Below are 14,082 nucleotides of genomic sequence, written 5' to 3' on the forward strand. Positions count from 1 at the left end.
AGAGGAAATGGGGGAGTCTGCAGACATTGGCCTTTGCTATCTTTAAAGAAAAAACAACAACCCCCCAGACAAAAAATCTCTGGGAGGAATTCCTTGTTTGAAAATAAACGTTCACGGCATAACATCTTTGCAGGGGTATAACATTTCCCAGTTTGTATGTGTGTTCTTACTTTTTTTGTACGTCGTTTTCTATTAAATTGACCTCCTTTTGGTTTGGAACAGATTGGCTAACACATGTTCTTTACTTCTGCTTTTTTTTTTTTTTTTTTAAACTGCCCCTCTCTTTGTAAGTGATTCACTCCACGCCAGGATCCCCGGTTCAGAAAGCGAGGACCTCTCAAACCGATTGGCCTATTTATTTTGAGGAATTGGGGAAGGCTACACAGAAGTTACACCCTTCGCCAGACCCAGGTGAAGCTGCTCGGCTTTCGGCTTTTGGAATGCAACCTTGACACGCAGAAGTCTGCCAGCGGATCTTTCTGCAAACGGCGACGGGATGCCGAGACTTGACGCGGAACTACATTTGACCCCATTCCCGTTTTCGCAGTTCGTTCCTTCTGATTTTGCCACTGATCGTCTTGGGCAGGGCCTGCACGAATTCCACCTTATGGAATTGAAAAGAGAAAAAGAAAAGAAAAGAACCATAGCTACTTCCTTCCTAAGGCTAGAGATATTGAAGTAGTTCCCAATCGGCAGGGTCTTTCGTGAAAAGGACTACGGGTGACACAATAGCGTTCCAATATTTGAGGGGCTGCCACAAAGAAGAGGGAGGGGGTCAACCTATTCTCCAAAGAACCTGAAGGCAGGAGAAGATGCAACGGATGGAAACTAACCAGGGAGAGAACCGACCTAGAATTAAGGAGAAATTTCCCGCCGGGGAGAACAATTAATCATTGGAACTGCTTGCCACCAGAAGTTGCGGCTGCTTTATCACTGAAGGTTTTTTTAAAAAGAGATTGGGACAGGAGAAGATAAGGGTATCACTGCTGCAGGATTAATTCTGTGCAGGTGACAATCTCCAAGAGGAGTGGTCATGGGGGGGGGGACATTTCACACATCTCCTTGCCTCCCAGAATTGTGGGTGCTCCAACACTGGAGATTTTTAGGAAGAGATTGGACAACCATTTGTCTGAAATAGGGTCTCCTGTCTGAGCAGAGGGTTGGACTAGAAGACCTCCAGGGTCCCTCCCAGCTCTGTTATTCTGTGATCCTCCTCCAGAGCGGGCTTCTGTATGATTCAGGATCGCCTTGCAATAACACTCACCTTCCTGGGATACTTGTAGGGAGCTGTCACTTTCTTGACGTGGTCCTGCAGCTCACAGGTTAGTTTCTCTGGGTTGTGTGAGGCGAACCCGGGGGACAAAACCACGAATGCTTTTACTACCTGGAAAACAAAACATGCCTGTAAAGGCTGCTTTTCAAGAGACGAAAAGCAAAGTTCTTTATGAAAACAGTATCTCAGGGGCTGCCCCAAAGAAGAGGGAGTCAAGCTGTTCTCCAAAGCGCCTGGAATTGGGTATGTCTAGTTTAACAAAGAGAAGGACGAGGGGGGACAGGATAGCAGTCTTCCAATATCTCAGGGGCTGCCACAAAGAAGAGGGAGTCAAGCTATTCTCCAAAGCGCCTGAAGGCAGGACAAGAAGCAACGGATGGAAACTAAGCAAGGAGAGAAGCAACCTAGAACGAAGGAGAAATTTCCAGACAGTCAGAACAATTAACCAGTGGAACAACCTGCCTCCAGAAATTGTGGGTGCTCCATCGCTGGAAGTTTTTAAGAAGAGACTGGACAGCCATTTGTCTGAAATGGTATAGGGTTTCCTGCCTGAGCAGGGAGTTGGACTAGATGACCTCCAAGGTCTCTTCCAACTTTATTATTATTATTATTATTATTATTATTATTATTATTATTATTATTATTATTATTATTATTATTATTATTAAGCGGGTGGAAACTTGGGTTTGCACAGATCTTCAAGCAAATTCCAGGCATCGTGCAAGGACAGACTCTTAAGTAGGCACCTAGTACAATTAAAGCAATAGAAATACAACGTCTAGATCCAACTTTTTCTAGTAGCACCTAAGCAGGCAGAACAGAATAAAAGGGTCCTTGGAGATCTTCTAGTCCAACCCCCTGCTCTGGCAGGAAACCCTATACACCATTTCAGACGAGCGGTTATCCAGTCTCTTCTTAAAAACCTCCCAGGCTGGAACACCCACAATTAATTTGCAGATTTATACAAAAGCTTCATTACCTCCCCTCGGACTATATCCGGACTGCTGACAACGGCTGATTCAACCACTGCTGGATGTTCAATCAAAGCACTTTCTACTTCAAAAGGGCCAATGCGGTATCTGGGGAAGAGGGAACCAAATTATTGTCTAAATGGCACCCGTATGACTTTGAATATAGGAGTGGCATTTGGCAGATGGGACCCAGAACAAAATCAACATTTTCTATATTTAAATATAATCACAATTTGACTGCCTGGTTTTGGGGGCTGCTCCTTAGCTGATCTTGCCTTAGTTCAAAAAACTGAGCAAGATTGGATCGGATTAGATGGCAAAAGAGATCCCCCAAACCAGGATTGGAAATGTAAAAAAAATGAACAAGGAACGAAAGAATATTAGAAATAAGCAATCAAAAGATCGGAGGCTGTTAGTTGATCGTCTTAGAAACTCAGTCTAGGTGGCAAGAAGGAACTGAGAAGAAATATTTCACATCTTCAAAGACTCCACTTCAATATTGCCTTTAGTATTTTAATAATCAGGTTAATGAAATAATGAATAAATCAGGGTTAGCAATTCCCCTCTCCTTTCCCAGATTCCTTATTTACCCCTAATTCTATGGGATCTCTGGCTAAATCTGGGTTCCTTGACCTTTACTCGCTATGTGGGGTTTAGCAGAAGTCACCACGAAGGAGGAGTTGGCCAACGTTTACATCTAAAGGAAATCAATGCTCAACAGGTTCCTTCAAGACCAAAATGATGCTAAGGATGACTTTGTGATGCTTTTCCCACCTTTGCGTGTTTTGTTGAAGATCTGTTGAGATGGACCTACCCAGAGGAGATGATGACATCATCAGATCTTCCAATAAACCAGAAATAGCCATCTTCGTCCATCCAGCCTCGGTCACCAGTGATGTAGAAATTTCCCCGGACAACTGCTGAGTTTTTTTCAGGGGAGTCCTGGATATTAACAAAATGAGGTTCATGTATTAATTCAGAACATGGGAACAGGAGGATTGTGAAAGAAGCAAAGTCTTCCTTCTCCAGTGTCCACAATCCAATTTAGAGCTAATGTTTGTGTTACTTCCGTGCTAATTGAGTGAAGGACGTCAAGATTTTGGTTGGATTCAGATTGACGCATCAGGCTACGGGCTTACCACGTAGCGAGAGAAGAAGCTAAAGGGGCGTTTGGGTTTTATCCTGATAGCGATGTCTCCTTCTTGTCCGGGGGGCAAAATCTTACTTTCTTCATCTACAATCTAGAAAAAAAGGCAAGGAAGTTGAAGGAAGAGTTAGGGTTAAGGAGAAGCAAAGGAGCCAAAATCCTGCTGACTTTGGGGGCCTGTTCCTATCATTTTCTTGGCAAGGATAGAGAAGCCGGCTTCCGACTTTAATTTCAAATATTTTTCATTTCTTTTTTCATTTATCTCAGATCGGCCTCTGGGATGTCCTGGGTCAGTGGTGGCGAACCTATGGCACGCATGCCAGAGGCGGCACTCAGAGCCCTCTCTGTGGGCACATGCGCCGTTGCCCCAGCCCCGCCTCCCCCAGCGGCCCCCTCCTCACTAGCAGCCCCCCTGGAGAGTCATCCCCAGACGCGGCCCGCGTGGAGCAGTCCAGCCAAGAACATGGCAGCCAGGCAGCAAGGACAAGACTCTACCTTCACACCCCGACATGTAGATGATGCTGCTGGGTGTGGGTGAAGGGCGTGACTGCCACGGCGCTACAGGGATGCCTGGGCGATATGCGGCGGGCCGTGGAGGTGGTGCGTGGCCCTGTGAGTGGGCGGGGCAGAGCAGGGGGAGGAGTGGGTGTGGAGCAGGGGCAGGTGGAGTAGGCGGGCGGGGCAGTTTTTGGGCACTCCGTCCCTAAAAGGTTCGCCATCACTATCCTGGGTTCTCAGATCCAAGTCCTATCCTGGCCGGATCCTACTTACCGCTGTTTGCCTTCTATTAGTTGAAGTTGGTGGGGAAGCTAAAAAAACAAAACAAAACAACCATCCCCCCAACAAATACATGTTTTCCTCCTCTGCTAAATAGACCTTCCAAACTTGATCCCACCTGGTCCTACCTGGACGTCATAAGGTGGGGATGCAGTCCCCATGGAGCCTGGTTTAACTGGTCTCCCTTTTTCGTTGGTCGTTACCATCCCCTGCAGCAAACAATTTGGGATATTCCTGGAATTGCAGTTCTTCTTAAACATTTGGTTTAAAGATCTATGCAACATCTGTACCTCCAAAGGGTATTTATTCCCCAGTCATTAAATACAGGTAGTCCTCAACTTAAAACGTGATGATCTTTTTTGATACCTTGAGCGGTGCTCCCAATTACATTTTTATCATGCAGCTCCAGGGCCTTCAGCTGATACCTCTACTGTAAAGTTGGGATCGCCCCACAGACTGTCCCTGTTTAATCAATTAACCCAGTTTCTTGGTTCAGACAATACCTCTTGCGCTGTGAGTTAATAAGACGGACTGCATAGAGGCTCAGCCATTAAAAATCTTCTATATAAATAAAAATGTAAATGTTCGTTTGTTCAAAATCTTAAATCTCTGAAAGTTCTCCACCGATTGCTTTGAACTTTTCACACAACATTGCATTCGAATACGTGCATGTTTTTATATATTATCTATATTATATAGATGTCACACCTGTGACAGGTAAAACATGCTTTTTTTTGAAAAACAGCGCCATCTGTTGGACGTAAAAGCAACACACGCTTTTACCAGACTGAGCCACAGCAATGCGTGGCTGGGTACAGCTAGTAATATCAATAAAATCTCGGCCCTAAATTTAACCCCCTTTAGCCACTGGGCCCTTAACAATCCTGGTTAAGAGAAAGGAGCTTTTTATGATCAGGCACATACGACTTCAGTTTGTCCATAGCCTTCGTGGATTTGCAACCCGGTCTGTTTCTTCCATTGTGACACCACTTCTGGGTTCATTGGTTCCCCTCCAGTCAAACAGTGAGACAGGTTCTTGAATTTGTAGCTTTATGCAGAGGAAAAGAAGAAACAGATTGGTTTCTATAGTTATTCAGAGTGTCTATCATTAAGCAGGGGGTAATGAGGGGTATTTGGTGGTCTCTGAGCTTGGCTGTTTTCTTGCAGACGTTTCATTACCCAACTAGGTAACATCATCAGTGCTAGAAGGGAATCGGGGTTGTGGAAGAGGAGGAGGAGGAGGAGGACTGTGGGGTCCTCAGTGCTCTCTGAGCTTGGTAGTTTTCTTGCAGACGTTTCATTACCCAACTAGGTAACATCATCAGCATTGGGTGCGCTACAAATATTCTTCTTTATTGGCAGGTGGAGGTGGCTGCTTTTAAATTCTAATCAGAGACAGCCTTGGGCGGTGTTGCTAGACAAAGCTGTGTGTACTAAGAGCCTGTCCTGCAAATTTTAGCTGCTTGGCACTTCTGCCTCTGTCTTTCTGGGCTTGTATAGATTTTCACTTCCCTTTTCACTTTAATTTTTTTTAAATTAAAGTTTATTATAAAATAAAACACAAACAGAAGTTAAGAAAGTTAGCGAGAGAAGAAGAGAGATACAAAAAGCAGGAAAAATAGTTTTGGGGTTGCTTTTAGATTGGATTAGGCTCAGAAGTGATACTCTTACACTTTGAGAGCAAGCAACTAAATTTCATTTTTAATGTGTGCTATTGTGCCCACAATAAAAAAAATGACAATAAAGGCAATCTAATCTAATCTAATCTAATCTAATCATCTTCGTCAGTTAAAAAAGGAACTCAAAATTTAAAAAAAATCCAGTGGGAAAATAAACCACTAGTACAAAGGGCAATTGAAGTTTTCCTGAAGAGGGACAAAGGAAGAAATTGCTGACAGAAATACATAGGTAGTCCTTTAACATGGGCAAAGAATTTTGGACATAACATAGAACATAGAACAGTTAGAACAATTAACCAGTGGAACAACCTGCCTCCAGAAGCGGTGAATGCGCCAACACTGGAAGTTTTTAAGAAAAAACTGGACAGCCATTTGTCCGAAATGGTATAGGGTTTCCTGCCTGAGCAGGGGGTTGGACTAGATGACCTCCAAGGTCCCTTCCAACTTTATCATCATCATCAACTAGAAAACTGGCAAAGCCTTTGGGATAGAAATTCTAAAATAACAAAAGCGGTAGCGTGCAAAGACAATTTATATAAAATATTTTATAGATGGCATTTAACACCGGTGAGGTTAGCAAAAATATCTAAAAATATATCAAGCAATTGTTGGAAATGTAAACAAAAACCAGGCACTAAAGCTAAAAGATTCCAGTTAAAAATACATACATGGTTAGAGAAAATGACTAAAAAAAACATATAGATTTTAAGCCAGAATTATTTTTGTTAGGCGTAATAGGTAAGAAATTATGAGAAAGAGTGCATATATTTAATTCTACATATATTAACTGTAGCAAGAATTGTATTTGCTCAACATTGGAAAAATGAAGATTTACCAACGGAGGAAGAGTTAATTAAAAAAAATCTTAAGATTGTGCAGAAATGGATAGATTGACATTGAAAATGAAAGAGAAAGAAGATTCGGTTTATTTTAGAATATGGGATATCTTTTATCAACGGCTAGAAAAACGAGGTAGAGAGAAAGGAACTTAATATCTATTAGTAAGTTACATGTTGGAACCCAGACAATATGTTAGCAGCAACCTCTTTGAAGGTTTTATTTTTACAGATTCCTTTGGCCTCACAGTAAATCAATCAACCAACCAATCAATCAATCATGCAGATGGGTTAACTGATAACCAGCTACCTGCTAAGATCCTCCTGCACCAGCATGCGGTAAGCTGTTGGAGCAGTGCACAATGTTGTCACTGGGTACTTGGAAAGTGTCTAGAGAGAAGAAAAAAGGAAGGAGGAAGAAACAGAAATGAAAGGATGGAGTTGCATCTTCCTCATTCTTTAAAGCTCTTCCTGGGTTGAAGGTTGGCGAAGCTATTACTTTCTAGATTTTGCTGATCTGGAGTAGCCCATGGTGAGATAGGCGGCAAGTAAATTTAATAATGATGATGATAATAATAATAATAATAATAATAATAATAATAATAATAATAATAATAATAATAATACTTGCTTGCCTTTGCCACAGTCTTTCTATTTCTATTTGTAGGTCTTTGTATTTTGTTATCTTCTCCAGTTCTTTCTCGGCAGTGCCTGGAGACAGCAAAATAGACGAGAAAGAACTGGAGAAGATAACAAAATACAAAGACCTGCAAATAGAAATAGAAAGACTGTGGCAAAGGGTAGTACTAATAGTAATAGGCGCCTTGGGTGCAATCTCAAAACAACTGGAGCACCACTTGAACACCATTGGCATTGACAAATTCACCATTAGTCAATTGCAAAAGGCAGCCTTACTGGGAACTGCTTCCATCCTGTGACGGTATCTGTAATACCATCAAACATCCACATCTGCCTATCCTAGGTCCTTGGTAAGGACTGGATAGGTAGATAAAAATGCCAAATCCAATCTGAACATCTGGCTGACTGTGCGATGATTAATAATAATAATAATGATGATGATAATGATGATGATAATCTACAAATCCAGCAGTACAACACTGGCATGGTTAAAAGCAAGAAATAATGGGAGTTGGGAGAAATCAAGAAGAAATGATAAATATGTAGCAGGGACAATAATGAAGGAATTCAGAGCCAGCAGGATACTAGGTGTCATATCTAGTCTTGACACATAAAAAAAAACCTGTTGATATTCTTGTTCACTTTAGGTTCATAAAACATAGAAACATAGAAAACAGATGGCAGAAAAAGACCTAATGTTGCATCGACTCTGCCCTTTGAGGTTTTTTATTTTTTATTTTTGTTGGACGATAGACCTGTGTTTTATCCCAAGTCATGTTTAAACTCAGTTACTAATGGTTGACCCACTACCTCTGTTGGAAGTCAGTTCCAAGCTTCCAAAATACATCTCTGTGTTCCTGTCTAAAGCAGCAGACGGATGGACCAAGGAAGGAGTTGGTGGTTGAGGGTGTCAAAGGTCAAAATACTGGTACATTCCCCCAAAGATTGGATGTATCATTCTTACATTTAGAACCTCCTTTGGGTCAAACTGTGGCATGCTGTGTATGAAGACACTGGTTCCTCGTAGCCAAGGGCCGAAGATACTCCCTAGAGACGCCTTCACCCAACCAGTATCGGACATGTTCCACATGACATCTGAAGGTTTGAAGTCCAGCCAAAACCTGTGAGATATAGACAGTCAGGGTGGGATTCTGGATTCCCTTCAAACAAACTCATTCTCACCTCATTTTAAGTGGCCTTAAATTTTCTGTAGGTCCTCAGTTCTTTGTTGGCAGTTGTCATCTGGGGCCATCACTTCTCCAGAGGCCTTTCAGGAAACCCCGACAGGTAGAAAAGACCAAATTCTGGTTAGTTGGGGTCAAGTTCAAGACGTACAAGAACATTAAGAAGGATACCTTCCAGGTAGAGCCAAGCCTAAGGCTAAGCTGGTTTGAGAGTGTTCAACCATCTTTGGAGATCCTGTGGTTCCACTTGTGAAGAATATAATCATTGGTTCATCACTCCGGGTTTGAACACAATTGTGGCTGGAAGGAGCTGCCCTGAAAGAGGCCCAAGGAAGGACATCAGCAAGGAACAGAAAGAAGAGTCATTCCTTTCACTTAAAAAAAGTAAATTGACCAACAAGGTTAATTGACCAACAAGGTTAACTGATTAACTGATCATACCACTCCTAGAGGGATGTTTTATCTTCAGTGTTGTCTATCTCAAGGCTCCCTGTTGTATTCCTCGCCTGAATAAAGTAATTATGTGCCAGAAATTCACAGCAGAGTCTAAGATGTGTTGACTTGAAAGAAAACCTCACTTTGTGTGTTGAGAATTACTCCCAGGTAGGTGTTTCATTTGCAGACTTAAATATCTCTCTGGCCCATAATGATAGTGGAACATGGCACTTACAAATACAAAGGATCTGTGTTGTTCGTTTTAAGCACCTGCTTTATTTTATTTTCACAATATTTTAAAACGCACCACCACTCAGAGCGTCTTCGATAGCTTTTTTTTCCCCTCTCCCTGGGAAACAGATTTGCTACCTTTAAAATTGCTACCTTTAACATTTCATTCACAATTTGCATTTCTATCGCTTGCTGTTCCATGGAGAAGCTGAACTCAAAGGTGGCTCCAGGGATGTAAACAACTATGGAGGACGGGTTTTTTAAAACTGTTTTGAACAGGTACATTCTGGAATACAACAGAGATTCCTATGTAACGCTCTCGCCTGCCCCTTCTCAGGTGTGTGAGCCTATCTACCCTTGCCAGATCTGTTTCCTTATTTCTCACAGTACACCCGGGTTCAAATTATCCAAACATAGGCACATTATGTGAAGACCCAGCTCTCTGGAGAAGACCCTGATGGTGGAAACGGTGGAAGGAAGGAGGAGGAGAAGACAACCACCAAAAAGGTGGAAAGACTCAGTTACGGTGACAATGTGGGCACCATTGGAAGAAGTAAAGGAGCAGGTTAGGGATAGACCATCCTGGAGAAAACCTATATAGGTGCTAAGAGCCAACAATGAATTGATGGCATGTAGTCAATCAACCATAGCATTCTAGAGTAATGTTTTGGCCTTTGTTTTGTTAGATTCTATCCCATTCTTTCTTAAAGAAGTGAAGGAGAGATCTATCTTCATTTTAGAGACCCAGTTTGGTGTAGTGGTTAGATTAGAAATCGGGAGAGATTAGAAATTAGAGGTCAGGGGAGCCTGAGTTCCTTGCCTGAGGCACAAAGCCAACTGGGTGACCTCAGGCCACTCACTTTCCTTGCCAAAAAAATTTCAGGGACTCGTCCAGGCAGCCTCGAGAATCAGACACAGTTGAATGGAAAAAAACTATATAAATAAAAATGTAAATGTTCGTTTGTTCAAAATCTTAAATCTCCGAAAGTTCTTCACCGATTGCTTTGAAATTTTGAAACAACGTTGCATTCGAATACGCGCATGTTTTTATATACCTATATTATATAGATGTCACACCTGTGACAGGTAAAAACATGCTTTTTTTGAAAAACAGCACCATCTGTTGGACGTAAAAGCAACACACGCTTTTACCAGACTGAGCCACAACAACGCGTGGCCGGGTACAGCTAGTATATATTAAAATGGCTCAGAAATTAAAATGGCTACCAATCTCAAAGTGTCTGTCCCTCTGGGCGTGCAGGTTTGTTGCATTCGTCCTTCTGGGCAGTCATTTAGCCAAAAGGCGTTGCTCCCTTTTAAAAGGCTATGGTTACCGAGTGCCTAACACACTTCCCAATGGTGGGTGCTATTCACTGTGCCTTACTCAAACAGCTCCTTGAAATGTTGCCATCCTTCTCGCCTGCTTTCGGAGATCAGCAACTTGGTTTGCAGAGAAGGACATGCCGAAGAGATGGTCTCCACCAGAGGGGCCAACGAATCATTTGTGATGATGCCTTTCGCTTTGGAAACCTGGAGTCTATACTGGATATCTTTAGCTGTCAGCTGTGGGGTCCCCGGGATGGAGATGATCCCTGGCAAGGTCAATAAATACATAACATTGAGGATGTTCTTACAACTTTGCTCATTCACAAGGATTCACCTTGTTCTATCCCAAAAGCAAGAATGGATGATGAGGTTCTGGGTCATCATTTCTACATCCATTATTTTGACTTTTGGGAAGCCTGGAGGCAGGACACTGAAGACAGTGACAAGTAACAGAATAACAGAGTTGGAAGGAACCTTGGAGGTCTTCTAGTCCAACCCCCTGCTCAAGCAGGAGATCCAGTGTAGGAGCATCCACAACTTCTGAAGGCAAGCTGTTCTACTGGTTGATTGTTCTCACCATTAGGTTTTCTTCTGGACATGGAAAGTCCATGCCTTAAATTGGGTATCTCTGGTTTAATGAAAAGAAGGACTGGAGGTGACCGGATAGCAGAGTTTCAATATCTAAGGGGCTGCCAATTGAAGAGGGGGTCAAGCTATTCCCCAAAGCACCTGAAGTTGGGACAAAAAGCAATTGATGGAAACTAATCAAGGAGAGAAGCAACCTAGAACTAAGGAGAAATTTCCCGGCCAGTGGAATAACTTTCTTTCAGAAGTTGTGGTCGCTCCATCACTGGAGATTTGTAAGAAGAGATTGGACAGCCATTTGTCTAAAATGGTACAGGGTCTTCTGCTTGAGCAGGACTAGAAGTCCTTCAAGGTCCCTTCCAATTCTGTTATTCTGTTATTCAAGGATGGAAGCAATTGCTATGACATACCTGAACAGGTCTTCCTATGCGTAGATGGTTTTTTTTTTTTTACCTGCTCTCATACATGCCACGGTTAACATCCACCATTCTGGGATCCGAGGCAGAATGAGGATCACCCGATCTCCTCTTTGCAGGCCACAGGGTCCCGTGAGTACGTTGGCCGCTTTCCTGGAGACCAAGCCCAGTTTTTCAAAGTCCCATTTCACTTCTCCTCCTTTTCCATCGATCCACCAGAAAGCTGGATAGAAGGCTCTCTCTCCATTCTGAAAAACAATATTGAAAGGGACAATGCTTGTTGATTCCTCCACCACATTAAGGAAGATGATCTGGGGAGGTCCAACCAGACGACACAACACAGAGAGCTAACCTCATCAGTTGGTTTTCGGATGCAGAAGTCAAGAATATTACTCTTTCCTTTTATCTCTTTTTGTCCGACCGAGATTATTTTAAAGTCTTCTGAAAACAGAAGGAGGTCTTGCCTAGTAACAACCGAAGTTTCAAGACCTATAGACCATCCAACTTCTTCTAACTTCTTCCCTTACAATTTGTTTTCATCTGTTTGGTTTTATAGTTTTAATATTATTTTATATGGTGTTTTTTTTTTAAAAAACCCTCTTGTTTGGGAGTTGCCCAGAGTTGATTAGAAGATGAGCAGCTTCTGCATATAAAGGTTTTAAATAAAATAATAAATAAAAAGTAAAAACCACAAGAGAAATTTTGTAATTGTTATTGGTGTATTTTTAATTGATTGTCAGCCGCCCTGAGTCCGCAAGGAGAAGGGCGGGATATAAATTCAATAAATAATAAAATAATAATAAAATAAAAAAATATTTTAGAGAAACCGAAGAAAATTCTAGTGAGCAGGGCGTAGATTTTTAGGATCCAGTTGTTTTTATTTTCTTATTTCTTCTCCTTCTCCGTTCTTCCTAAAGGAAAATATTTTCATATTCTCCTGTTTGTCTCTTATTTTCTTATTTCTTCCCCTTACGTGTATATTAAGGCGTATCTATTGTGTGTATAACTGTGTACGTGTATTATGTGTATCTATATAAATAAAAATGTAAATGTTCGTTTGTTCAAAATCTTAAATCTCCGAACGTTCTTCACCGATTGCTTTGAAATTTTGACACAATGTTGCATTCGAATACGCGTCTGTTTTTATATACCTACTATTATATAGATGTCACACCTGTGACAGGTAAAAACATGCAAACCAGACTCTCTATATCTGCACAGACAATGGAACAACAAAAAATATTGTATGCCCACAAGCATTGTGAAATTAAACATATTACAAACGTGCACTTTCTCTTTTCTTTCTTTTTCATTTAACCAGACTGAGCCGCAGCAACGCGTGGCCGGGTACAGCTAGTATGTAATATTTATTTCTACATTGCCTGTTACTTGAACCCCCTGCTCAGGCAGGAAACCCTATAGCATTCCAGACATATATTTATGGTTTCATTATTATTTTTTGTAGTGTTGTATTAATTTTCTAATTTTACATTTAAGTATTTAAAAAGCAGCGTGGTGGCTGGGTTAATCGATAATTCAGTAGCATACAAAAATCGTTAGTACAAATCTCAAGGTACCACCTCAAATATTTCCTCTCTTTTTCCCTTAATATCTACTGTCTCATATTTGAACTAATACAGTTCTCATTATATCAATTGAGTAAAATGGTTTCATTTTAATATTGTGAGTCTCCCAGAGTCGCCTTGTGGCAAGACGGGCAGCAAACGAATTTAATAAAAATAAAATAAATAAAAAGCAAATATGCAGGTTAACAGGGTAAGTGGCGAGACCCGGATTATACTTCTAATTTCCAAATTTACATCTGCCTAAATTCATGCACTGTCCTTGAACTGCACAAGGGAACGGAGTTCGAAACAATATTTTCTTCTATGGTCCCCTCTCTTAATACTTCTTTTTTTTAAAAAATAAAAATAAAAAATAAAAATACACGATTTGCTTAAAATTTGGGGCCCACAAAAGATTGGGTCTCAATCTGGTACGATGCTTCATTTCTCTTTAATTAGTTGAAAGAGAAAAAAAATGAGATATGGGGACACACACATCAATCAGGAACACCCCTTTTTTCCCCCTAAAGTTCCTTGGAAGGAATCTTACCTTTTCAATTTTAGACCATTTATCCAGCACGTCATTTGCAAAATTAAAATACTTCGGCACCTCTTTGTCCCCTCGGTTAATGGCTTCAAACTCGGAAAGGTCGAGAGAAGTAAAGATCTTCATGGCTTGGGGGACCAATCCACCAAGTTTTCTGCTGCTCCAGATGGACTTCAGCCACTGGCCTTTGATGAATAACATCTTCATGGCTGAACAGTATCTTTAGAGTTGGTTCTTCAGGGAAGGAAGAGATTAGAAATGGATTTATTATCACGTTTAGCATGTCAAAGAACACTTAAGCTGGATGGTGAGATGCGTGTCGATTCTTCTCCTTCTAAAAAGTCTGTAAGCAGCAGGCACGGCCCAGGAAATAATTTTATTGAGGAAAAGGCAATGCAATTCATAAATCAGTGGCCCAAACCCACTGAGATTGTGATGACCCAGGGCACAGCACAGAGGCAATGTCGTCAG

The 14,082-nt window shown here is 41.5% G+C and overlaps 1 protein-coding gene across 1 annotated transcript; it reads right to left on the reverse strand.

Annotated features, from left to right (window-relative positions):
* Positions 1 to 467: 467 nt before the first annotated feature.
* On the reverse strand, positions 468 to 13,818 carry LOC107297094 (acyl-coenzyme A synthetase ACSM4, mitochondrial-like). The gene is made up of 13 exons (XM_015826455.1): positions 13,615 to 13,818; positions 11,537 to 11,747; positions 10,557 to 10,764; positions 8,678 to 8,821; positions 8,287 to 8,443; positions 6,994 to 7,073; positions 5,093 to 5,216; positions 4,297 to 4,377; positions 3,384 to 3,485; positions 3,059 to 3,186; positions 2,253 to 2,352; positions 1,265 to 1,384; positions 468 to 604 (listed from the first exon to the last, which is right to left on the reverse strand). The coding sequence occupies exons 1-13, from the start codon at positions 13,816 to 13,818 to the stop codon at positions 518 to 520; spliced, it is 1,746 nt and encodes a 581-aa protein (XP_015681941.1). The 3' UTR covers positions 468 to 517.
* Positions 13,819 to 14,082: the final 264 nt, after the last annotated feature.

Source organism: Protobothrops mucrosquamatus, unplaced genomic scaffold (assembly GCF_001527695.2).
Source record: "Protobothrops mucrosquamatus isolate PMUCROS unplaced genomic scaffold, P.Mucros_1.0 scaffold_209, whole genome shotgun sequence".
NCBI lineage: Eukaryota > Metazoa > Chordata > Lepidosauria > Squamata > Viperidae > Protobothrops > Protobothrops mucrosquamatus.